This window comes from Dermacentor silvarum, chromosome 6 (assembly GCF_013339745.2).
Source record: "Dermacentor silvarum isolate Dsil-2018 chromosome 6, BIME_Dsil_1.4, whole genome shotgun sequence".
In the NCBI taxonomy this organism is placed as follows: domain Eukaryota; kingdom Metazoa; phylum Arthropoda; class Arachnida; order Ixodida; family Ixodidae; genus Dermacentor; species Dermacentor silvarum.
The window spans coordinates 153,458,322-153,485,481 of record NC_051159.1 but is presented as its reverse complement, the minus strand read 5'-3'; the positions used below and the strand labels follow the sequence as shown (position 1 = coordinate 153,485,481).

General features: G+C 43.6%; 1 protein-coding gene across 12 annotated transcripts in view; it reads left to right on the top strand.

Moving 5' to 3' along the window:
• The window catches only part of LOC119456268 (bromodomain adjacent to zinc finger domain protein 2B-like), a 101,814-nt gene that overhangs the window by 33,405 nt on the left and 41,249 nt on the right, over positions 1–27,160 (top strand). For 7 of the 12 annotated variants that reach the window (XM_049669653.1, XM_037717938.2, XM_037717944.2 and 4 more), the window contains 12 exons: positions 479–548; positions 5,202–5,313; positions 6,323–6,433; positions 6,640–6,964; positions 8,680–8,792; positions 9,407–9,472; positions 14,400–14,444; positions 17,126–17,167; positions 19,021–19,086; positions 21,026–21,103; positions 22,934–23,045; positions 24,182–24,324. In XM_049669653.1, the coding sequence (XP_049525610.1) occupies positions 479–548; positions 5,202–5,313; positions 6,323–6,433; positions 6,640–6,964; positions 8,680–8,792; positions 9,407–9,472; positions 14,400–14,444; positions 17,126–17,167; positions 19,021–19,086; positions 21,026–21,103; positions 22,934–23,045; positions 24,182–24,324 (1,283 nt within the window). The remainder of the gene's footprint in view (positions 1–478; positions 549–5,201; positions 5,314–6,322; positions 6,434–6,639; positions 6,965–8,679; positions 8,793–9,406; positions 9,473–14,399; positions 14,445–17,125; positions 17,168–19,020; positions 19,087–21,025; positions 21,104–22,933; positions 23,046–24,181; positions 24,325–27,160) is intronic. The other 5 variants (XM_037717939.2, XM_049669651.1, XM_037717941.2 and 2 more) reach the window with 5 other exon arrangements.

The following is a 27,160-nucleotide window of genomic DNA, read 5'->3' as shown; positions in this document are numbered from 1 at the left end:
TCAATGCAATAAACTTGTGTTGCGAAAAAAAGAAAGCAAGAATGTCATGGCCTTCAGCATGCATTGAGCTATAGTCAACTCTTCCACTGCATTTTTTAAGCTCCTCAGGCCCTCCAGAAAGTGCGAAGGGGAAAAATTCTGCTAAGTAAAGTGCTCAAGATATCACTCTCAAATTTTATGGAAGCATCAGGGAGACATTCTAAATATTTGTGCCAATTTTTATTAAAATCTGTGAAGAAATAAATGAAGTTAATTTTGAAAACCATATTCCCCCTAAAGTTTAGTGCAAAATCAATTTGCTGGCACTTGAAAAATTGCCTTCAACTTTTGAATGAAACAAGATAGAAGCCTAATTATTCATGCAACAAATTTTTAATGGTGAGCTTCCTAAACAGACTTTTTTTTTTTTCCCTCCCCCTAGAAGGATGTGCTTTCATATATGATGTACGTTAACAAGCTGCTTTACTTTCGATTGCAGAAGGCATGACAAAGCGGAGGCGATGCTATGTGACTAACGAACGGGAAGCCAGAGTCCCTTTGGAGCGTGGGTAAGCATTTTGTCTGACACTGAAATTGAAGGTGCCACCAGCAATCAGAAATGTTGATTGGATGTGTTGCATTAACATGTGTAGATACACCCACGATGAAAGCTCTATTCGGTGTGTTAGATAAAGTATGAAGATTCTGTCATCTCTGAAGAGGGTTTCCATAATGTGCTAGTTCTGCAGTGAAAGATCATTCTAGAATTATAGAATTATATCACACTATGTTACTGACAAGCAACATGCTCATACACATGAACTGCTCATTAATGGTTGCCTAAATAGTCGTGTACGTAGGTTTAGAAAACGTTGCATTGAAACTACCGTATTTACTTGAAGGTAGGTCGAACACTAATATAGGTCGACCTCTATGCAGTGGAACCTCGTTGATACGATTCTGCATAACATGATTTTAGGGATTATGATTTTAGAGAACATGATTTTAGGATTTTTTTCCCCCCGATAATATGATTTAGTGGGATAATACCTTGTATGATACAATTTTCGGATGATGTGCTTTATTTTCCGGTTCCAGTACAGATTGTATCAACGAGATTCCACTGTATATTGAACTTGCCAAGAAATGAAAAAATTTAATTAGAATACAGATCGACCCATAACTTTATAGAAGAATGCAAAACTTTCAACGTGGCACCCCTTTATTTACTGTAAGATCGGCTACTAAATCTCAGTTGTCGATGCCACAAGCTGCATCCACGTCAGAACTACCAGTAAAGTTGTCCTCATAGGATGTCTTTTTTTGGCACCATAAAGAATGTCGTCCATGGGTGCCGTTGAGTGCGTTGGATGTGCAGCCAGTCTGGATAATCTGCATGTTGGCTTTATGGTGGGCGCGACGGAGGAACTCCGTTAGCTCGCTAGCTTTGCCCACGAATATAGGTTGAGATGCCAACCGAGATACCAAGAGAAGGGAAGCGCAGTTGAGGACGGCAGAAAACTAGGTCTGGTGATGAAGTTAGGAAATTTGCAGGCGCATGTTGGAATCAGCTAGTGCAAGACAGGGGTAATTGGGAGAGACAGAGGAAGACGTTTATAAAAAAAAAAAAAGTTAATGTATTAAGGGGGGACGCGAGATCAAATCGCAAAAATCGCGAGAAAAATCGATTTTTGGAAACCACGCGTTTTGGTATCTGCAACGCCTAATGTATGCTGTATCAAAATAGTTTTGCTGAAAGCGCACGAGAAGTGCCCGAAAAAAATTAATTTCTCAGTGCGCAGGGCGAGAAAACAGCTTTAAATCGCGCAAAATCACCGCAGTTCACGGAGCCATATTTCGTATTTCCCGCCACCGAGCGCCGCCATCTTGGTATCTTTCGCAAAGCTCAAAGTTTCGCCGTTCCGCTTCTCAATTCGTCGGTCGTTGCCATCTTGTAGCAAACGCACAAACACAAAAGAAGCGCGGGTCTGCTGAAGGTAGTCACACAGGCCCTCCGATGAAAGCGGGCCTCCAATTGGCTGCCCTGCTGAAAGGCGTCTCTCCATTGGTTACTGCTGCGGCAGCGGGCAAGATGGCGACCGCAGTTGTCTGCTTTGGAAACCACGCCGGCGTCTTCACTTGACACGCAGAATTCGGATTTCTGAGAGCTCCCAGGTTAGTGATGGATCGTCGCTCGTTCGAGAAGAGATTTTGGACGAAGCATGCCTTCGGAATACGGAAGCGCGAGCCTCCTACGGCGAGAAAAATACGGCATTTAATGGGAGAAGCGGAGGAGCACCCGACTGAACGTGCTGGCTTTCTTGCACCGTGGATTACGTGCCTTGCTATCTTGCACCCTGTGACTCGAGCAGCGAAACCGACAATCGCCCTGTGTGATCGGCACTGATAACGCAGTCCACGGAAGATGCGCCAACAGAGGCTCCCGCGCCTCGGCGTACGGCCACGCAAATCAGCCGAGATCGTATCGACGCGAGTCTAAGGTCACCATCGCCGGCAAAGATGGTGCACTCAGTTTCTGATGCATCGTGCGACACGGACACGCCGCCTCCGAGCGAACTCCAACCGTCGACGAGCTACAGTGTGATAACCGAAGATTCACCGGACAAATAGTCGCCCGAACGGCGCACCAGTTGTACGCGCCTCGAGCCGCGTTTCGTTTCAGCGGTGACTGCAGAAGTGCGAGCATGCAGCGTTCGCGACTCCCTTCGCACGGTGTCCGCAACTGAAAGGAAGCTCAATTTCATGGACCAGCCAGGATATGAAATTTTAAACGCCCACCAAACGGCGAGGCAGAGGTGCAAGAAGATGCCTGACAGCAATGATGCCAAATATAACAGCCTTGATGGTTCTAATAAATCTGCGCTGCTTGCAAAACCTTGCAGCCCGTTTTCTCAATTGTGTTTTTTTTTTTTTTTTTTGTCGGTCACCACGCTCGTGGAAAGCATACACAACAATGGCTCGACCGATTTTGATCACGTTTGTGTTTATGTATTCCCTGAAGTGGGCTTGAGGGTATGACAGTCAGTCTTCAATATCTTGTTGATGGCTTACTTTTTTTTTCTACATGCTAATTTGTGAGTGACAAGTTCTGGTACAATTAGTGAAGGTGAACATGATGTCCTGTGTAAAAAAAAAAATAAAGGGATTAAAAAAATTTTGAAACTGTTGTATCCTGTAGTGCTCTTTTGAGCAAAGATTAAAACTAAAGGCAGCTCCCTGTCATGTTTAGTTACTGTGCCAGGCTTTCCACGAGCAAGGAACTTGTAAACTTTTGTAAGTTCTTATAAAACAAGAACTAATGAAGATATCTTAATGAAATTTTAGATTTGCCACTCTATTGCAATGTACAGTGTGTGTGCCAAATTTCAGCCCTTTCTGCCAAGAAACAAGAAAGTTAATTTTCATCCCCGCCTCCCCCCTTAAAAGACATCCCCAGTGGTTTTTCCGATGAGGTGCCTAGAATAGGTTAATGGTTTTGCTATGGAGATAGCAGAGAGAAGCCTTCGGCCTGCAGTGGACATAAATATAGGTTGATGATGATGATGATAGGTTGAGATCCTTTGGTCACAAATATAAGTCAGCAGCTCACCTTGGGCAACATTTTCGAGGAAAAATAAAAGAAAAAAGCTTGACTTATAGTCAAATAAACATGGCAGTTAAAATTTCTACGTAGCTTGTATGGTGGTTTCCTAATTTTATTGCCCAATGTCCCTGTGCATTATGTACTAGCTTCCTACGTTGAATTTGCATTCCCTTATTTTATGTTCATTAGTGTTACGAGTTTTTCTATTAATCTGATTGGGGTGTTTTTGTCTCACCACATCTCACCACTGCTGCATTTCTTATTTCTTTTTCAGTTTGGTGATGTGTTTAACAAACCCTTCACTCATCGTGCATTATAACTTAGGTCTGCACAAAAAAAAGAACAAAAAATTAACTGATCTAGGCTTTTCAATTGTCCACATGTGTAAAAGTAGCAAGAAATTAAAGTGGTAGCCAAAACATGTTGGATTCGTGTGTGCTCTTGTGGTGAGCTAATGTGTGGGCTGCATTATGTTCATGCATTAGTAATGAGGGTGCTTAGCAATGCCTCGGCAGGAACAGGCTTGGAAGTGCTGCTAGTTAATATAGTCAAGTGTAGCCATATTGGATTGATTTACTTTCATGGCCAACATGGCATGATTTTTTTTTACTAATGGAACCGTAGTTAACAATACCAACAATGCACTTAGCTGCAAGAAATGAGGTGTGCTCTGGTTCTGAAGAACAGCGAGTTTCAGTGCGCCATTAAAAAAAAATAAGTGGTCTGACGTGGCTTGGAATGTGCTGCAGTTGCAGCTGTGCCCCTGCTGTTTCAGGTTATATTGGCCCTAAATTTCATTACAGTTGACTTCAGTTATTCGAACGTGACAGGACTGACTAAATTTATTGAATTATCCAGTGGGTCTAATTAAACAAGATGCTGTAAAAACGTCAAAACACAGCTGATTCATATGGCAGTATTTACCAGATTCTAAGACACTCCCGAATCAAAACGTTTGCCTGCTTTCTATGTGTCCAAAGTAGAATACTAATGTAAAGATAACATTAAAGCTCCTAAACAAAGTGGAAATCTAACGTGCACACTGTTTCGTAGCAAGAAAAATGGCAAGGGTATAGTATGTGTTGTACAGCGGCAGCCAGTTCTTAAAGTTAGCTGCACCACATTACAGCTGTGTTAAGCGGCAAAGCATACGAATTGCTGCACCCAAAGTTTTTTGTTCAATTTTCCTTGGAGAAAAAAAAGGTGCACATTAGAATTAGTAGCGATAACATATCAATAATGGTAACTTGCTTTAAAATTTTTCTAGGGCAGGCTGGGGGGAAAATAAACATTTTTGGTGGGAGATGAGGTGGGTTCAATGCATTCACTGCCCCGCTGCTGAGTCAGGTGCTGCCAGTAAAGGGGTCACAATTGAGGTCACCATAGGGGTCAGGCATGCATGCTGATTTGTCAAGTTTGAATTATCCGTCGAAGGCCAACTTTAGGAACGCATTAACGAGTTTGGGCCCATAGAAATGCATGTTAGCCGGCCGGGACCTTCGGCAGGTTGAATTAACTGAAAAATTGAATTAATTGGAATTGAACTAACGAAAGTCTACAGTATTTATTTGCCTAATGAGTCTGGAAGAAAAAAATATATGCTTTTTTTTTTCTGCAGATGGCAGAGGCAGACTCGAATCCAGTCTTATGGCAAGTCCGGTGTAAAGGGGGAGGTCATCTATATTGCTCCATGTGGCAAAAAACTTAGGAGCTACCCCGAAGTGCTCAAGGTAAGTGTTTGTCATACTTTTATATTAAGTATTCATCAGTTGTCATTTGTAGGCGTACTTCCAAATCGGCTTTTAAGTGGATCCCAGCTCACTACTGAAGTTCCAGAAAGGAGTAGATTTACATTTGATAACTTTCAGCGTGCTCCTGAAGAAAAACACAGCATGCAGGATATGTGCACACCTATGCATTTTTCAAGATGCATAGTCACATGCAAGTCACATGGGGCATTGCAAGGACAAATATATTTTTTTTTATTGAAAGTACCTTACAAGCTTCCATTTAACGCATCGGGAATTACATTAAAACATACAATAAAACAGGAACGCAAGACAAGGACAAACAGACTTAGAGCAAACTGCATATAAGAATACAGACAAAATTATAGGTATAAATACATACATAACAGTTGTAAACATTGTACTCATATACAAAAGCTATCTGAATTTGCATGTTAAAAAAAATGGTAAGAACTAAGTTGATTAGATTAATAATACTCTGAAGAGGTGTCGCTGTAAAGCTGTATATCGGATCTTTCAGACTCTATAAACGTGGTCCTGTCATCCTACTGCAGAGGCTGTTGAAAGCAGTAGCTACGTCAGTTACGGCAGCTAAGTAGCATGCCGCAGTTCATGCCAAACATATTTCTTGCCTGCACAGCACATTGAACAAGATGAAGGTGGGCAAAAGAGCAGGTGGTCACCCATTTTTTTCAGCACTAAGGAATTTTAGATGCCTTTGCAAAAGGCTGACATGTTGGTGTCTTTATGCTTGTGTTGTCTTTAGGGTCATGTTCACAGATACTCTCCAGATACTGCCCATGCTGTTTCCTAGCTAATATCTACGGACCTGGAAGTGTTACGATATAAAGTTTAATCTGCATATAAGTTGTGCAATTGGGCCTGACTGGGTATAGTCTTCCATTGCGTTGAAAGGAAACGGCTAACTTGAGAACTTTCGGGCATCTGTTATTTTGTGGTGTGCTACAAACAATTTTTTATTCTCTTGCAGTACTTACAACAGAATAACATTACTGACATTGGAAGGGAGAACTTCAGCTTCAGCTCCAGGATGATTGTTGGAACCTTCTTCGAGACCACCAATGGTGGAGAAGACACTGATGTGAGTCGACTGTTTGTCCTCTGTCTGATGACTTGTAAGGCCTTTACTTCAGCATTTTGAAAGCATCATTTTATCTTTTTAACCCATATTTTCTGGGTTGCACATGCGCACGAGGAAAGGGGTTATTTCTTTTTCTGGCCCGCATGATGTCTGTGCTGTAGAACAGTTGTACCCGTCGTCTCTTCATCCATTGACCCCGTGTGCAGGGCTGCCGGGTTATGAGTGAAGAGGAGCTGGCCTTGCGCCTGCGCCTGCTGTGCGGTATGCACACTGTGGGGCCGCCGCCTCTGATGGCCACACTACCTCCCTCCTCAACGGCGGCAGCCAGGGGTGCCTCACCCCTGTTGGGCCTGCCTGGCCTTGCGGGGAGCTCCCTGGCTGCTGCTGTGGCTGCTGGTTCCTCGAGTGCTGGGGGTTCTCGGAGGGGACGTCCACGCAGCCGCCCTTCCCCGGACCCACAGGAGCGAGTCATGCAGGAAGCTGCCCTGCTCCAACACAGGCAGCACTTTGAACAACAGCAGCAGCATCAAGGTGGGCACTAATGTCGCAGCAGGGAAGAAAGATCGCGTGAGGCATTCGACGTGTACTCTCGTATAAGTTTCTCGCAGTTTGTGGCGACTTGCACTGCTGTATTCGTAGCAGCTTTCCCTTCCTCTGTTGGCTTAGAATGCATATTTATCTGATGACTTTTGAAAAAGGTGATTTATAAAAATATTTATGGCATGCAGACAAAAATAAAGTTTTATAGCACTCCTCAATGCTTTAGCAATTTTATGCAAAAACAAAACGATCCTACCTTCATTATTTGGGATATTATTAAAGGATGAGTGACAGCAACCGTCCGAAAATTAAAAGCTGAGAGAACGTTGCCCAAAGTTTTGTCAGAATTGGTGCAAGAAAGCCTTAGAGAACCTAAAACCTGCCGGAACAGTAGTTCTTTACCAGTAAGGTCATGTTTTCTTTACGTTTCAATGTGAGCACGCGTTTGGTCACGAACTGCTGCATACCAAGAGGGCGGTGCTGCGTAAACAGAAAGCCGTGCGATCTGCGGTACGATGGCTTCCACCTGAAGCCCGATTTTCCTGCAGTTTTTGATGACAACACACTAGAAAAATGATGCTTTCTCTATTTCTACCAGGCATCCAAGGATTGCGAAAAGAAATAACTCGGAATATTGCAAATTTTGACCAAATTGGCCATTTCAATTGCCGCGTCCCCCCTTAAGTTTTAAAGGTGTAGAACTGTGAAAATGTGGGGCCATTTAGCAACGTACTGGCATCTAACAGCTTCCCACCCTCAAAGGGTTAAAAAAACTCAGCTGCTATGTGCATAGAGTTGTTTCAACAGAGTTGGTGACCCTTCATCAATGTATTATGGCTCCAAGTTTTGCATATGCCTTTCTTGTGCCTTGAACCCCACCGCTCAGTCTTAATGAGAAAGCAAATTCCATGGATAATATACGCAGATGTGAACATCTAAGCCAAATTTTACGGTTGTGCACGGCACGTGGAATTCACAAGCGGAACGCAACGTTACCCTTTTGCCAAACACTCTCTTTTCAAACAGAGGCCTTCTCCTCACTATTTCGAAGCTGCTGGCGTCTGACATATCTTTTTATATGCAAGATTCCTGTAGACGGTTCCTATTGGTCGATAGCTGCCAAGGCAGACCACAGGCTCATGTTACATGCGAATACAATGAATGTATGTATGTGCCTGGGAGGGGCTGATCCTATCGACAGTGTCTGGCAGACACCTTTCATGTTGACAGAAAAGGTTGTTGACGCTGCGGCTCTCCTGTCACCATTTCGCTACCATTCTCACGCAGCAGCAGTTGCCAAATTTTTGTGAAAGGTACCAAGCGCAACCTCTGTTTCCCAGGGTCAGTAGCAAGGACCCCCACGCAAAGTTGAGATGGGGTTGCCGCTTGCAGCTCCAGCAGCTTCGGTACAAAATGCGCAACCTGGCATTCGATGCGGAATTTAACGATGAGCTGCCGATGTATGCCCATGATCAAAAACAGGGCACTGCACAGACGACGTTACAACTTAATATATTATTTCGGTAATATATTCTTGGGAGGCACAAAACTCATTACAAGGTGTTTTTGAGGCATCAAAAAATTGTTCAGGGTCCCTTTAAGTGCTACCAGTTACTCCGAAAGTGCTGGTCATGACATTTTCATGAGCCTTTTCTGTCATGTTCATTCTTTTTCTTCTTTTCTTCTTTTTTTAAAAATTTTCATAGAAGAAGCGAGGCGGCACCACGAGCAAGTGAAATTGATGAAGCAGCAAGAACGTTTTGAACGCCTCGAGCAGCAACGCATCGAGAAGGAACTGCGCACTCAGCAGACGATTGAGGTTCTCTTCATTATCTTTAACACCTCTTCAGCTGTTTGTGTAAACCTTGCTTTACTTGATGCCTTTTCGGTGCTTGAACTTGTGGGGAAATGGTATTTTGGCACCTGCAATTTGGCCTCATCTGTATTTTTTTCCCCCTGGTTCACTTGCTAGAACGGCCCCATACTCTCCATGTTGTACTGCATGTAGGGCATGGAACAATAGATGTCCTCTTCTGTCATTTGCTCACGTCCGTAAAATGTGCGAATGATCCATCACAGCAGAGTGTGCACGTTTGTAATCCTCAAACGAGGACATGGGCGCTGTTACTCCGTTTGTTGTGAAAATATGTCTGTCTGGTTTCATAGCTCGTGGGTGTGTCCAGCTGCCTGAGAGGACAATTTCTAAGCTATGGGGAATTGTGCTGTCTGTTGTTGGTCCTTCTTTTCCGCAGTTATTTTTCTTGATTGCTTTGTCATTGTTGCTATGTGTGCGTCTTGCTCGGCAAGCATGCATTTACGGAGCATTGAAGAGGGGCTCGTGTCAGTTTTGTTTGTGCATCAGAGTTGCACTGATTGGAAAAGGGTGCTTGGTGGAATGTTGATTTTGCATGGTTACACGTCTCCCTGCATCAGATCCGCCGCAAAAGGAGGGAGGATATAGAGAGACAGCGCCAAGACGACGCTGTTCGCAAAGCTCAGGTACTGTTTAGGGGATGTACTTCTGCACGCTTCAGATCTTGGCTTTATAGTCCGCTTTATATTTGCCCAAATGTCAGCTGGGAACTGCAAAAGATGTGTTCTGTTTCATAACTGTGACACTAGTGGCCTACAGAGGTGATAAGTGCCTGGGGAAGATAGTTTCATGCATTCACAAATTTGCTCCAATGTGACGCTTTCCTTAGACTCCACAGAGGGCCGAGCAGCAGTGCCTCCTGAATAAAGCAGTCATTGCTTTTTGGCCAATGCCAGTTCTTGCAGTATTGAGTTGCCTATCCACTTCAGTCATGAATTATGATGTACTGTCGATAAATCTATGAGATTTACATAATTTTATGCCAAGGTACTGCAGACTTTATAAGAACAAGTCAAGGTGGTAGAATGACTCTTTCTGCATTTTATGACGAGTCACCATAACTACAGAGTGATTAAGTATCTAAATATTGTGCACGCAGTAGTGATACATCTCTGCCTAAAAAGAAGTGAAAGACTAGTGCGAATTGCTTGCACTAGTTAATTATTGGTTGCAAGCAAACACCGTAGTGCCTTCTCCAAAGTGATCTTCAGTGGCGATAGATTTCCCTCAGAAGTAAAATAAAGGTATACTTGAGGTGAGCAGAACGTTCAATTTACCCTAAGCTTAATTTTTGTGGTTTATTCGTTGCCACAACTGCGCAGAAATGGCAAAAATACGTAGTGTCCACAAATGTGTACCATGACAAGGGGCTACGCTGGTCAGCAGGCAATCTGCCGGTAACTACGCCTGTCAAGTCTGTGCGCATCCTTAATGGGATCGTGAAATCTCACGTGCCAGCAGAAAGCCTCAAACTGATTTTTCACAACACAGCCTAATTTGCGAGTGTCACGCAATGAAGATTGCATGCAAGATGCCTTCGTGGCATTGACCATCATGAAATTTCAAGTAGATGTTATTCCACTGAGCTAAAGTTTGCTAACAGGTTTTCAGTCCCACTGGGTTTTCTTTTTCAACTGCCGGATTTAGTAGAACATTTTTGCAGCTCCCTCTGCGTTTAAAAAGTTGGTTGGTGACTATATAGGAGTTCCTTGCGAAGTTGCAGTCAATCGGGCCCGCTTCTATTGCCCTTCACTAGGCACGGTTCCCTCTGTGGTGCATGCTTTTGTTCCTGACGTTAATAAGATCTTGGTTCTAGATTTCATGGTAATTAGGCAGTTTATAGCAATCACAATTGGTGTGAATTTCAACTGCGGAAATGACCAGGGTTCAACTTATTAAGCATGTCAGTAGGTACAGAGGCATGGGTGCTTTCAGTTTACCTAGATGTGGTTCCACTGATGTTTGGGCTTATATTAGCTACTTGCCAATAGCTATGAGGGGTGTTGGCTACCTGCTACCCCTATGCATTTTCTAATATGTACATGCATTGACACAGGTAGGTACTGCTGGAGAAGTATCTTCTCATTGCTTGCACACTGTTTTAGTGCTGTTGCATGTTTTGGGAAGGGACATGTTCGGTACTAACCATTGTAGAACAGCATGTCATCTTGTTTGCACACTGCCCTTTCTTTCATACGTAGCATCCGACTGCCCTGGTTCATGTTGTTTGTATTGGTTTCTTTATGCTTATTACGTAGTGCTCTTCATTGTCTGTTGTTTCTTAAGCTGCTGAATGCTTACATGGGCTGTAGTGCATCCCGACATGAAGAGGGTAGGCCCTTGCTTTCAGGCATTTGGGCACTTTGCACCTCACGTGTTTGGGAAAATTGACAACATAAAATGGCTTGATCCTTTGTTGCGCCATAGCAAATCAGTAATTTTTATCTGTGATCTGTAGCCCTACCAAAGTTATCTTTTCTTACTTTTTTCCCCCTGCAAGTTTGCGTGCCTTAAAAGAAAGCAAAACATGCGCCAGAGGTAGTACACCAAAAGTGGCCTCCGGGACATGCTGCTTTTCTTAAAAGTTAAAAGGAATGGTACCTGAAGTGTGCACTACAATTGCTTCAGCTGCAGGATTTTTAAATGATAGCAGCAAAGACTCGAAGTAGAGGTGTGCGAATATTTGAACTTTATCGAATGTTATATTTTTAATATTCATATTTTATTAGAAAAGTGGACATTGAAAATGTTTGAATATTCGGTTGGATACAAATATGTGAATCAAATTGAATATAATGCTAGCTGTGCAGGAGCAAACACACTTCTTGGCATTTGTTTCTATCTAATCTAACAATATTGGAGTGATTTTGTGCTAAATGTTATAATAATTTTGGGCTGCTAGTGAAATTTCTCCTGTAATGCACACTTAGCCTAAATTTTGCGGGAAAACCAGTATATTAGTTGCAAGGGGCACGGGTTTGCGGACCGTGAGGGTCACCTTTCTTTTTTTTTTTTTTTCCTTCTTTTTTTGCAGTGCAATTCTCAATTCTGAGCCTATCGCTTGACAGCAAGTGCAATGAGTGACGGCTGGCACAGGGTCAAATGTCTCCGAGATTTCGGCCATTTGATGCGGTATAATAAGGCACAGGCTGGCAAGGACAGCTAGTGGGAATTACTAAATTTGCCAAGTTAATGTGAACCAAATACACAGTGTTTTAGTATAACGGCTTACTAGTCTAGTTTTTAATATTGACATTGTAATTGGCCATATATAAACTCACATATAACTTTTCAAATATGAATGTAATGCACTGTAATTTGCTATAATAAAGAATAATAGAACTTGTGGGTTTAATGGTGCAGTGACAGCAACACCTATGGGGCCTACAGTAATACCTCGTTAATGTTTAAAATTGGATAACTTGGACTTGTCCACTGGTCCTGGCAGGCGAATGCATTATTTAATGGCATCGTAGACTTGTTAAATCAGACTTATTTGGCCGCACACCGGTCAGCTTAGACAACCCTCGAGAGCACGATGAGCACGGAGCACTGCAAATGTGCTACACAAAGGAGCAAAAGCAGCACTAGCATTTAACCGAAACGAAGAGGCAGAGTCCACATCGCCTAATCATTAGCGGAAACTGTACAGGAACGACAGTAACGATCGCTTAATGCCTGTTTGTGCCTTTATAGCCATTATTCTTGCGTTTACCACCGCGCATGACACTGCATGGGCCGTGTGCCTTCAGAACTGCGTATTCACCATTCGTGATCTCGTCGATGGCGACCACGGTTGCATGCACAGAAGTTGTGACAAACGGTACTTTCATTTTGACTTTTGTGCGTTGGCCGCGTGCCTTCAGGAATGCGTAGTTGCCATCCATGATCACAACGACAGCAACCATGGTTTCGACTACTGTGGTTGCAGTTTTGCAGTGAGCGGTTTTGTTTTAACCTGGTACGATGCGTGCGCAATGTCAAACACTGCGGGAACTGTCAAGGATGAAGAGCGATTCTGTCGCGACCTGCCCGCTGGCATCAAACTCGTCGACTGCATTGTGATGCTGTTGCAAACCAGCTCACTGGTGAAAAAAATAATCAGGATAAGCATGTCTCTGATGAAGACACGAGTCTCGTGCAGTGACTGCACTGCATAGGAAGTCGCGAGGCCTTTGCCGCTGCAAGTGCTAATCAATCGCAAGGGGGCGAGAATTGCAGAGTCTGTGCTGCTTTTGTGCAAAATAGAAGCAGGATTTCCTGATTCATTCAGTCAATATAAGTGTGTTGATGTAGTAAGCATTTGTTTATTGTTCTCTTGGTACCCTCGATAATTGAACTTTTGGTTGATTCGGACTTTTTTTTTTTTGGTCCTGTGAAATCCTAACTAACGAGGTTTCACTGTATAGTACTTGTTCAGCAACTGCCATTACCCAATCGGGTGTGCGACCATGAAAGCGCATGCCTGTCATCCAAAGTTATTCGAGCCTGTATGATGACTGCCAGTCATGCAAGCAGTGCACAACTGTTAAGTTATTGTATAGTTTAATTACGATTAAGTACATAAACATTTCTAAATCAGCTCGTGTTTCGTCCTTCGCAGCATTACACCTTGGGGGAATCAATGTGCTTCAGCTGCTTTCATTAGCATTCATTTTGCAAACTTGTGTAATGTTGTGTGCCCTCAAAATAGCCAACAGGAGTGTGTGCACCTAGTATGGATTTGATAAAGTGTTCACACCTATAACAGCAAACTTCGTTTAGGTGAATGTCCCTCCATGCAAGCGTTTCTGCAAGTGTTTTTTTGCAGGCCTCTGTCCAAGCCTCCGTGCAATCCTCTTTGCAAGGAAAGCATTTAAGAGTAACATGAAACTTGGTTAAGGGGCCACTAAAAAAAAAAAAAAAAGAAATGCGAAGCCAGTTTAGGGTAGTAAAGTATTCTTTCAAAACCATATTTTTATTCGTTTTGCTGTAATAGGTGGATTATCAAAAAGAAAATAGAGGTGGAAGTTCCATTCTTTGAATTTTGCACCAAAACCCTGGTGACAATACGTCAGTGTGACAACACAAGTTTCCAAGTATTTTTTCATATTTGGGCTGTTGTGGCTCAGTAACATTTCGCAAAACTTAGTTCAGTCTTTGGCTCTTTAAGAACGTAATGCAGTCCATCTGTACTGATAAAAGAATAACCTAAGTGCAAGCTAATGTCATAAAAGTTCATGATGTCATTGTGAGCTGTTGCAGAGGAACATTGAGGCGGCATCACCACTGTCTTTGGTTTTCGCGTCTCTTCTGGCCGTTCGAGCTTCCTCTCATGTTTTAAAGTGGCCTGTTTAGTATTGTAGAAGGGTAATTAACTCAATTATTTTTCTCTTTAGTGTCCGTTTATCTGGAGGTCTTCAGGCACAAAGCTCACAAATAAATAAAGTAGCTGTGAAGGATTGCTTCCCCTTCCTCCTGCTTCAGCATGACCTTGACGCATTCTCATTTCTTCCAATCTGTTTCTCTGAATGCTTGTCTCCTCTTGTTTCATCTTTCTTCTCCGGCCTTCAGGAAAGAGAAATGAAGAGGCAGCAAGCTTTAATCCTGCGAGAGCAGGTGAGCATATTTTGCTGCCTTGCCCTAAACCTTGCTGCATTCGTTGGATCACATATTTTCTATTACTATGCCAGCAGTGTATGGTTCATCCAGCACCTAAAAAACGTGTTTTGTTTTCCGGCTTGGCAGCTAATGCCTCTTCTATTTCTCTGGTACACAGCCCTCTTCCCTACCATGCCCCTGCTCCTCTTGAGCATATGCATAGATAGGAGGTGGAGCGTGCATCTTGAATGTGGTCACACTGCACATCTGAAATTTTCTCATTGCGATTCTTTGGAGTGGCATAGCTGCAGCTAAGCTGGGCATTGGACTAGTATTTTTTCTATCCAACATGAGTGTCGCTACACACTGCTTGAACCACAAGGTGCAAATCAGCATTCTGGTTTAATTGTGTGAGTATGTGTCGCTGGTGGGGTAACACAGTGGGGGCAGGAATTAAAGCACCCCTGAACCATTGTTGACATTTCAAACATTTTTGAAATGAACACATGTATTGTGTAAAGAATACTGCAACAATCATTTCTGGTGAATATGGCAGCATTCAAGCAATGTAGCGCGGCACACCATATTACCACTGCCAAAATGCGTCATGTATGAGCAGTGTACTGCGGTGGCACGCCTCTCGTGCTTCCGTCTGGGCACACACCATCTAGAAGCATGCCCATGATCCCTGTGCAAAGTCCCTCTCTTTCAGTGTGGCCTCCAAGATGTGTGTCACGCCGGTGCATGAGAATTAATCCCTCGATGCCCACGGGCATTTGTAGCGCAGCGCTACAGTGTGGGGCTGCTGTGCTTGAGGAACCCTTGTGATGCCTATTTGATTTCCCCAAGTACTGTAAAAGATTTAAAGGATCTTCTTTTTTTTTTTTTTTTTTTCCTCCGTTGAAGAGCACCAGTACATACTAATGGTGAGAATCCTTCGCTACCTGCGGCCATTCGTGGCACAGGGCTACAGTGTGAGGCTGCTGTGTTTGAGGAAACCCTTGTGGTGCCGGATTGATTTCTCTCAGTTCTGAAGTTTTAAAGGGGCCCTGAACCACTTTTTATCGAAGTCGAGAAATGCACTTGAAGTTAAAATAGTCTATTTCAGAAATAGTTTGCCCCCAAAAAGTGCTTCCATGACTTGCACTGCAATGGCTACGGCAGGGCAGGGCGTGCGCACAACGTTCTGCCTACTGAAGTCACCACGGCGTGCAGTTCAAATGTGATTTTGGATGTTCACGTAGACGCTCCTACTTATGATTTTGGCACTAACAATGTGCCAAACATGGTTGTTCTCGGCGAGGCGCAGTGCGCTCAGCCAGTGGACTTGTCACGCCACTCTGCGGCGGCCGCGGTATCTTGGCTACGTAGTGGATCGCAGCTACATGCAACTGTAGCCGACTGTAGTATCTATGCACAGCGTTTGTTTTGCGCACGACAGGGCTTGAGTGTGTGCTCGTGCTCGTATGCTCCAGTCTGGCCGTGCTATGTGGCGCGGATCGGCTTTGTTCTGCACCAGCTTGACCGGCAGATAGTAGCCACATCCAACTTGTGCATTTTGAAGTGCTATCATTATCTCAATACAAAGCAAAGTCTGCCAAGGTGTCTGACCAGAAGGGGCCAGAAGTGAGTGCACGCTGGTAAGCATGCGTCTGGTCCGACCTTAAGTTTCACGTCGTTTAAGGCTAGTTGAGTTTTCTAAACTAGTCAAAATCAGCGAGTCCCGATGGCTAAAAACAGCGATAAGCAGGGTGGCCAAAGTTTAATTTCTATGCGGGCCGCCGCGGCCAAGCGTGCGGAGATGATAGTCGGCGTCTTCTGGAAATACGTAATTATTATTGAAATTTGAAAGCAGATTTTCGCTTACTTTGGCCTGTTTATTAAACTGCGTCAATAAATATACAGAGCGTACTGATCCAAATACCCTTCCTGGCTTGATGTCAGCTATGGGCCAATTGCAGCCGCGTATGGAAATCTGCTATATTACGAAATAAAGCACCCAGAAAAGATTTAGGAGTAGACTTCTGTTGAAAAGAGCATTTGAGAAAAAGGTGACTTTGTGCTCTGCTTGCGAACTCGACGCGTCGCACACGACTGCAAAATTTGGCTGAGATGTTCACAGCAGCATACACTATCCGCAGACTGTGTTTTTTCACCAAGCGTGAGGGGTGATTCAGGGCACCGTTAGGTTTCACATAGGTTTGAGGCTAGTTGAGCGTTCAAAACTAGTTGAAATAGGCAAGACTCGACGGCTACGACACTGATAAGCAGTGTGACATCATGGCTCTGTTATTACTCATGCATTGCTGTCATAGCCCATGTCTTGTGTACACATGCACAAACTTGTGCTTTCTTTTTTCTTATTGCGTCATCTATAATTGTGCATTATCGTGTCTGCTCCATGGAATTCCTGAGAGCCATTCTCTAGGCATATTGTGTTAGAAGTGGCATAAATAGTGTCATAAATAAGGAATTAATGCCAAATCAAGGACTTTGCAGTTCTGTCTGCTTTTCTTTTGGTAACATATTTGCAGAAAAAAATAAATTGCTTAGAATAAATGCATTCTGACTATGAACAATTTCCTGTGTTCAAAAATGGGGCTTAATTTCAATTTAATATGATATTTTTGCTCATAGCAAGCTCTTCTTCATGCAGGTGCTGAGCCAGCATTAATATTCTTTTTCCCACCTTTTTACAGGAGATGCAAAAGCGTCGTGAGATGCTTCTTATGGTTGATTTGGTGAGCTTTACCATTTTACTTTATTTCACTACTTTTCTTTTTCTCTGTGGTTTCTTTTAGGAGCCTTATGGATCGAAATCACATTATTGTTAGTGATTCATGCAGGAATAAAAATGCCTTTTACTTCATGCCTTGTTTAGTTTGAATGGTGACATGATGCCAGCATGTTAATAGAGCCAATATGTGCACCATGTGCTATGGTTTCTTCGCACAGCTTGGTCGGGCACTTTGTAGCTGGAACAGTTCAATGATTACATTGTGCTGAGAAAGACCTGTATGGGGGCCACATTCTCGATCATTTAAATTCGGCAATACCACTTTCAGTGGACGTTGATTGGCTAAGCTGTCAGGCTGAAAGGAAGCCCACATCACCTGTTGGGCATTTCACCCGATGACACCTCATGCAGAAATGATGGGATCAATAAGGAATGAATTGCTGCACAACCTTATCGAGCATTATCAATCATACACTGGTCATCCTGATAGTCCTTGAATTTATTCATGTGCTTCACATAATCTAGCAAGACAGGCCTATCTCTGCAAGTACCTGCAGTATAGGAGACGTCACAATACTATGACGCTGCAAGCAAGTCTCTAACCATTATGGTAATGTAGCACCGATACCACTGAAGAAGATGGGAGTGAGAAGAAAAGCCAATCGCACTCGTCAGTATGGCCTCGAGCTAGCGAATTTTAATAACTTTTTCTGGAAAAGTAAAATGGCCTAAGTGCGCATAACTCTGTGACCTTATACTTGTGTTCCGGCACTGTTGTTCTGGTGCGAAATTTAAAAAAGGAAGCATTGCCATTCATAAAAAAAAAGTTTTATGCTAGTGGACTTGCTCTCCCAAATAAATACAAGTTGTCTTGAAAACCTACTTCACCAAATTAAACAAACTTGTGGTGCATTCTATTGGGCCAAGTGGAGCACTCAGGAGAGTCCCCAAAGTGCTCTCTCAAGAGTAGCTGCGTTTCATTCGGCGTACGGGAGCAGGAGCGCTGTGATTAAATGGCAGTAAAGGAGCAGTTTTGGTGACGTCGTGAGCAGTCGAGAGCAGTTCGAGCTGCTCCATCGCGAAAAGCGGAGTGTGAAGGAAGTCCTTGGTGCAAACGCTTCATGTAACTTTATTTTGGTTGTGTTCCTGTTGTTTTGGTTCAGTGTGCAGCAGCAGTGTCGGCTGAGAAGCAAAGTTTGCGTTTCAATCACCGTGGGAAAGTAAACAATTTGGTCATGTGATACACCTTTGCCCCCTCAGCTGTTCTCGGAGCACGTGGAATGCTTCAGTGGGGGAGCAAGCTGTCACATTCTTGCTGTGCTACTGCTCTGCTCCTCTCTGCTCTTTGCCACCGCTCCTGTTCTGCCAATTGAATGCGCTAATAGTGTTACTCATTAATGCTCCTTAAAAAAGAGCTTTTACCCTCCCTATTTCAGCGAAATTTGTTTATTTAAATGAGTTATATTTTGGTGACTGATACCACCAGATTCTTTAATTGTCAGCAAAAATTAATAAAAAATCACAAACGAAAAATTCAAGCATCAGTAGTTACAACTTCACAAACTGCCTGATAGAACTAACAAAATTGACATACTGCTTATGACTAGCAAATTCGACCATTTTTGTGAATGAAACAGCACACATGGCTGACAGCTAGAATTAAAACATAGAGAACAGGCTGAATTGAGGTAGTGTACGCACAACGTAGGCATTGTTTCATTTTGCTTTTTTCAGCTGTCATTTTTTCTACATTATTTCCAAGGGGCGAATCAACTAGGCCAACTTCACGCACTTGGCCATTTCTGTGACCTGATTATTCATTACCTGCTTTCTCCCTCTTCTTTTTTCTTCCACCAGGAACGTGAGAGGAGGCGACAACACATGCTGCTTGTTCGTGCCCTGGAAAACCGCAAGAAGTTGGAGGTAGGGGCTAACTTTGCTCTCAAACAGCTACATGGCCTAGGTGGCAAGTTTGCTAAGAACTTGGTTACCGCTGAAAGGGAGAAGTGTTAGGGTGCATTACATTGGCGTTTCAGTGCCTTTTTGTTTCTTTCTTAAAGGGGCCATGAACGGCTTTTAATCGAAGTCGAGAAATGCATTTCTAGTTAAAATAGACTAGTGGACAAATACTTTGTCACAAAAAGTATGCCAATGCATTTAGCAGAAGCGGAGTTATTGGCAATCAAACACCCCCTTCGCAATGCTTCCGCTCCTTCAGTGGCTAGCACTAGGAAGGCTACAGCGGAGCAGGGCGTGCCCATAATGCTCCACCTAGTGAACGTCACCGTGGCACAGTTCAAGTTCAATTTTGGATGTTCATGTAGGTGCCACTACTACCGATTTTGGCACCTACGACGTGTCCAGCGCGGTTGTCCTCAATCAGCCGCAGTGCGCTCAGCCAGTAGACTTGTCGCAGCACCCAGTGGTGGCTAGGGCATCTACATTACGTAGCAGACAGCAGCTACATGCAACTGTAGCCGACTGTAGTGCATATGCGCAGTGATTGCTTTGTGCACAACAGGGCTTGAGTGCGCGCTCGTGCTCATATGCTCCAGTCTGGCCGTGCTACGTGGCGCGGACCGGCTTTGCCCTGCACCAGCTTGACTGATGGATAGTAGCCACATCCAACCTGTGCATTTTTAAGTGCTATCAATGTCTCAATACAAAGCAAAGTCTGCCAAGGTGTCCAAACAGGAGAGGCCAGGAGTGAGCGCATGCTGGCAAGCATGCGTACGGTCTGACCTTAAGTTTTGTGTCGTTCGAGGCAAGTATAGTGTCAAAAATAGTCGAAATCAGTGAGACCCGATGGCTACTATACTGATAAGCAGGGTGTCCAAAGTTTAACTACTATGTGGGCGGCCGCTGTGGAGCGTGAGCAGACGATAGTCGGCTTCTTCTGGAAGTACATAATTATTATCGAAATTCGAAAGCAGATTTTCGCTTACTTCGGCCTGTTTATTAAACTGCGTCAATAAATATACACAGCGTACTACTGATCCAAATACCCTTCCTGGCTTGATGTTAGCTATGGGCCAATACCAGCCGCGCATGGAAATCTGCTATATTACGAAATAAAGCAACCAGAAAAGAGTGAGCAGCAGGCTTCTGTTAAAAAGAGAGTGTTTAGGAGAAAGGTGACAGCGTGCTCCGCTTGCAAGCTTCACGTGCCGCACACTACTGCAAAGCTTGGCCGAGATGTTCGTAGCAGCGTATGCCATCTGCGGACTGTTTTTTTTCACTAAGCCCGAGGGGGGGTTCAGGGCGCCTTTAAAGCTGTTAACACGTCCTTTCTGTTCCTTGGATCACTCAATAAAACAAGAAAACTTGCCAACTTGTACACTTTTTTCAAAATGCTTGATTTCTTTAGCTAGTTATGATTGCCATTATGACAGAAATCATTTTATGATTTTTTGCTTGCGTTCAGTTTGAATACAAATACAATCACTGAACGGTTATTCGGACCTGCTTGCAGCAGTGCCACCCACTCGTAGAAGCAGTGTATAACAGCAACGTAAATTTCAACTGCCTTGACATGAATATTTCATGATAGAACTTACGAATATTTCCGTTTATCTGTGGTGCAGATCAATATTTATCCACCTGTAGAGAAGAATTGCTGTTCAGTGTCCCTATAGAATACAGTCTAGAAATAGTTGAAGAAACTGTCAACATACGTAGTGATAAAGTAATCTTTTTGTATTATTCATCAAATTTTAGTATTTCTTGACTTTGTAGTATTTTCCAACTTTTTAAGGTTGCCAGGTCTGGGACAACTAATGAGTGAACTTGGACATGTTGTGTTGCTTGGTGTACTGCTCTGTTAGATTGGACACCTAATGTGCAGTCTTTTTTCTGTTTGCAGGATTCGAAGAAACTGGATATGCATATTTTGAAGGAGGTCAGGAGACCTGTCGAAGACATGCTTCTGAAGGACGCTCTTGTAAGCTTGTTGTGCTTGCTTTTTCCAAGTGTAATTACTTTTGTGAGTGTGTTTGGCCTATGTGTGCATTTAACTTTGAAGAATCTTTTTTAAGTGTGTGCAGTTTTTCTATGAACTACACGTCAAAGTGAATACAGTATTTACTCGATTGTAATGCGACCGCGATTGTAACGCGAGGGGTGACCTTTCATTGCGTTCATCAAGAAAAAATAAAACCATGAAATTAATGCGAGGGGCGTCTTTTTGTTGCGTCCACCAAAAAAAAGAAAAAAGAAGAAGAAGAAGAAAATTGCTAAAGTAATGCGAGACCACCGGATGCATGAAAAAGTTGCAGTTTCGCCCGGAAGGCGAAGCATCAATTGCGATAGCAAATTAGTAGAGAACTATACGGAGTAAGGACAGTAGTTTTATCGGCTGTATAAACTTGGGCACATTCGCTTACTAACTGAATTAACAAGGATGGTGTCAGCGCGCACGCGCAAGCATGAATAGATCACACTCAATGACCGCAGACAACCACTGTCAAAACGCTGGCGTGAGTAAGTGCGCCAGCAGCAGTGAGAGAAGGTTCATGCGGTCTATCACTTGAACTGAAACTGAGTGGCGAAAGCACAGCGCATACAAAGGTAAGAGCCGTGTGGAGATCGCTTTCAAGATACGGTGCGCGTGACGGCCCGCAACAGCACAAAGTACAAGTACGCAGTTTTGGTGGCAGAGTAGAAGCCGCGCCCCCTCCCGAGCCTTCCGGCTTTCCTCCTTTCATGTGGGAAATTGAGTCGCCAGTTCCCCTTGCTCCCGGTCACAAGATACGCATTTGGTGCCGCAGCTAAGCGTTGCCTCCGCTCCCTCCCTCCCATCCCCCCACGACCTTTCGCATGACGAAAGACTTCGTGTTTGCTCTTAGTTGTGCGTTTGCTCTCCATGAAAGCACGCGTGCCTCATGCGCTTTCACTCGCACATTTCACTCGTTGATTAGAATTGGGTGCATCATTGCACTTTTTAGACATCTTGGAATTTCGATATTCGATTGTAATGCGAAAATCGACTTCCGGTAGCAAAAATTTGGAAAAAGCTCTCATTACAATCGAGTAAATACGGTAATATTTTCATTCGTTCCTACCAGTATGCCTTGGCCTGTTTTCGATGTCTTTTATCTTTATAAACGATTACTGAAATTGCATTGACTACTGCAATGCGAAATGGGATTATTCAAATGGCATTTGCTTGCCTTAGTCAAACCAATGTGTCAAATTCAGTGGTGATTTTGTGGTAAATGCAAGAGAAATGCATTAACATTACACTACACCTCTTTAAGGTCCTGGATCCATGATTTAAACCGCGTACACCACACTACGATGCGCATGCATGTGCACACACACACACACAGACAGAGAGAGAGTGCCCCACGAAATTTTTGCCAAAATTAAAAATATTCGAGCGCCACATAGCTAGAGAGAACCACGGTAATGTTGTTTACCGTCACTTGGAGCAAGTCAGACTATTTTTTGTATTTCGCCTAAATACATAATTAGTCATTATTAATTAATCAAATTCATTAAATATTATATTCGGAGCAAAATTGTCAATGAGAAAATTTTAGACCATCCTGAAAAATTCCTGATCCAGTTTTCTGTTGCTTAATACATGCTAGATAAAACTTTTTTCCAAGCCTGACAGAAGCCCGCGAAAAGTGCCACACGACTAGTCATGTGGCACTTTTTTGTGTTTTGCGAGCTTTCTTTCAGGCCTCTGCTTTATTATTTATTGTTTGCTGGTTCTTCATTGTAGCAGTAATCGCAGTATTTTTGATTAATTTCTTTCCCCTTCCAGCCTTTGCCAACACTTAATAGGATACCTGGACTAAAAGTTCCGGGCACTGCATTTGCAAATCTCTTGATGGTTCGAGAGTTTCTGCATAACTTTGGTGAAACGCTGCACTTTGGTGAGTTATTTGTGGGGCTTTACTAAGCAGCTTTTCTGTTTTAGTCATGAGGTTTCTCAGCCTAGAGCCTGCTTGACCTATAATGCACTCAGAAGGTGGAGGTGGGGGCATAGAAGTATGATAAAATGCTCATATTCTTTAAATACTGCCAAAATGGTGACATTTTTTCAATGCTTTGTAAATATAAAAAAAGCACGTACAACCCTTTTACTTAATTGACTTGTCATGCATTACTGTCAAAACACTTCTCCCTTCTTTATATTTCTAAAGAAAATGCAAGCACAGCCTTTAGGTATTATGACATTGACAAAAACTGAAGTAAACTTGATTCAAATTTGCATTCATTCAATTGGCTTAGTTACTGTTCTGGCCGTTGCACTGCTTTCTCTGTCTTGCATATGCATGTACTAGTGTTGCACCTTAATGTTGACCTGCGCCCATTTCGTTTGGCAGATGGGCTAAGTTTTTCAGCATTCTTCAAGTAAAGGCGGTTATCTGCTGTTTGTTTCTGTGACAATTTCAGCTCTTATTTAGCCTTCTCTGAATGCATGAGCTCTTTTTTGGTGTCACGCCATTACTTTCAAGGTGTGCAATGGTGCCTGTGCTTCAACAGAATGCAAGACTTTTCTGACTCACAGTCAAACTAGTTGGTTAAAAAAAAAAAAAAATTTGGAGTAGAACATCTGCTTATATGACCTGTGGAGTCGTTTCGTGTTTAACAGCACCATAGTTTAAGCTAATTAGTACTACGCAATGTCAAATAGCGTATGGCAATAAGTGTGAATGAGTTGCACATGGCGCTGACTTCAAACTGAGCTTCAACAAAGAGAAAGGTTTTCTGCACAAGAATGACAAAGTGAAACGAAAGTAAAAGCCAGTAGAGCAAACTGTGTAACAATGAAAACAACACCTGTGGTGGTTCTGCAGTCATGCCTGTGGCTTCTTCTTGTCCTATGATTTTCTCATGTGGCTCTCACTTGGCCTGTTAAAACCTTTGTGTCATTCTCGTACATTGGACCCTTACCACTTGAAGTTCAGTTGGAAGTAAGCTCTGGTACACATCCGCACCTCTCTTTGCAACTGGCTGTGTTGGTGAAAATCACAGCGAGCCGCCTTTCTCCTACTCTCCTCACCAGATGTGGACAAGGTTCCCAGCTTGAACTCTCTTCAGCTGGGCCTGATAAATCATGACACCAAGTCAGAACAGCAGTTGCTCAACGTAGTGCAGCACCTGCTCACGTGTGCCATTCATGACCCGGGAACACTGCCCTGCAAGGAGGTGCTTACTACATTCCCTTCGTTTTGCTTTCTACCTTGTTCCTTTTGTCAGGCATATACACTGCCTGGCTTTCTATGGTTCCATGGGTATCACAAGCTATAGGTACAGTCTGACCTCAATATAATGAACGCGGATACAAGAAAGTAAATCTAAAATATCTCTGATCAGTGTGTAATGAATATATGCTTATAACGAATATTAGATATAACAAAGGTATTTCCATATTGGATTTGACTTGGCTCTGTATGCCATCTGCACTGTCAGGTTTTCTTAATTGATTTTGCAAAGTTCTTGCGTCTGTAGGAGGTAGTGTGCTGTTTTAGAAGTGATTGGAACACACATTAAATGCAATTTCATAAGACAGGCATGAAAAGTGGTGTCCTCGGTTGATTTTATGCACATGCGACTTTGGCACCCATTGAGGGGAAGCACAGTAGAACCCCGCTGTTATGTTCCCGGGTGCTGCGTTTTCCCGGCTGTTACGTCGTTTTCGGCTGGTCCCGGCACAGCTCCCATAGAACCCAATGCATTGGTAACCCCGCTGTTGCGTCGCAACTGTAGGACCGTTCCCGCATCATACGTTGCGAACTGCCACCCCGCGCTGGCCCGAGCGGCCATTTTGAACTTTCATGTCGCTTGGCTTGGTGGTTTGACGATGCCATTGGCCGCCCAAAGTGCCGGAGGCTACACCTATGACGTATTTTCGGTTTCCGCCAGCAAAAGTATTGCCTTTGAGATCCGTATTTGCTATCTAAAGATGGTGTCTATGACGCGTTAGAGCCCTAAAATTAGTTTTGGCGCATAGATGTTAGTCCAAGGGCGATAACGCCGTTTCCATGCGCCGTATGCTGTATGTCCGAGTGAAAGCGTGTGAAGGGAGCCGACGACCGCGTCTAAAACTCGCGCGCAAGAAAGAAAAGCAGAGAGGGAGCGCGCTTTCTTCCGTTGCGCTCGAGGCACTGGCGAGGGAGCGAAGCGGGAGGGGGAGGGAGGGATAGCGAGCGGCGTTGTACTCTAGCATGAACTGTGCCGCAGGGCGCGGGCCATATCTTGAAAGCAATCTGAGTTGGGGCAGAGTCTAGGCAGTGTAGGTGCGTCGGTGGCTCGTAGCTTTGTGCGTGCTGTGTGTTCTTGGCGCTCAGTTTGCGTTGAAGTGATAGACAGCAGCATGAAGGTCACTTCGCTCGCTGCTACAGCGGCGCTTCCTCATGCCAGCGTTTGACAGCGCGTGTCCGCGCTCCTTGAGTGTGATTTGTTCATGTTTTCCTGTGGGCACTGACACCATGCTTATTAATATAGTTAATAAGCGAATGTTTACAAGTTTATACGAACGATAAAACTACCTACTATCCTTACATTGTATAGCTGTCTACTAATTTGCTATCGCAATCAATGGTTTGGCTTTCGGGTGAAAGTGCGACTTTTTTCACACGTTAGAATTAAAATAATATTGTGCGCAGTTCAACACTACTCTCATTTCTCAATTTTTCCTATTTCTTGGCTCTTGCGTTTCCCGGCTCCTAGTTTTTTTTTTTTTTTTTTTTTTTAATAGTCCCGTGAAAAACATATCAGTGTGGTTCTACTGTACCATGTTTATTGCAAGCTACACTACTTCATAAAGGATGTCTTGAGTTTGAGTTAGTTTATTTTCACTGCATTGCATACATTTACCACTTATGTAGAAGTTTAGGTTAAACCTAAAGGAACACTGCACACGTAGAAAAGTAAGACAGGTGTACTTAAAGGGCCTCTTGCCAGGCCACATAACAAATGTTGTTTATATGCTGGAAGTTGTTACGTGCCTTCTAAGGAGTGTTCTACCGCAAGAATGTTTCAAATTAGTTCATTAATAGCAGAGCTAGAAATATTTTAAGGGCCATGAACCCAGGATTTCAGGAGGCGAGCACCACCGCCAACATAGACACTCGCTCGAATTGCCCCGCCTCTGCAAGTGAAATTCCTTCTCTGTGTGCTCCCATGCTAAAGGATTGTGTGACAAGTATGTCACGCGCCCTGCCTTCCTTCCTTTTTTTCTCTCGCACATTTTTGCTGAGTGGCGCACTACCGGTGACAGTCTCACGTATGAGCTGTTGCGTTTGTCTTGTTTTGCGCAGCGGATGATTTTACATGCCCTGCACGAGAACGCCTGATTAGCGGTATAAGTCAGTGCCACAGTCACGAGTACTGAGGCAGGCGCGAGAGGATGAAAGAGCATGATCACTGCACTGGAACACTGTAGAAAATGACATACATAGTTTCGTTCTCCGTGCGCGAGACTGCATGACGTGGGAACAAGCAGACGAAATGGAAGTACATCTCTCTTGCTATGGTACGAAGTAAAACAAGAACACAGACATTCGGTTCGTATGTTTTATCATTTCTCTAAACTTCAATTCATCTATTGAAGCAACAGGCAAAACAAATAACTGTTGTTGCCTTAAACAATTCTCGAATTCACGTTGACGTCACAGCATGGCAATGTACGTAGGCACACTTGCACGATTGACTTCAACTTTCCGGCTGGGAGCGCGGGGCCTCCAAGGAAAAGGGAAAACGGCATTTGGTTTGAAATTTAAGCTCTCTCGGCAGCACGTAGGGATGTAATACCTAGCAGACATGATCGTTAGTGGGCATTGTACCCTTTTTATGGGAAGGGGGGGGGGGGGGGAGGCTGAGAAAGCTGCATACTAACGCAGAAATTTCGGGAGGTGTACATGCCTGATGTGCCACCCCTTTGCTACGCCTTTGGTCGAGGTAAAGCATGCTTGCCAAAACATAGATGAGAAGCAATTGAATAAGGCTTGGATGGAGGAGTGCACAAATTAACTCGTGCACA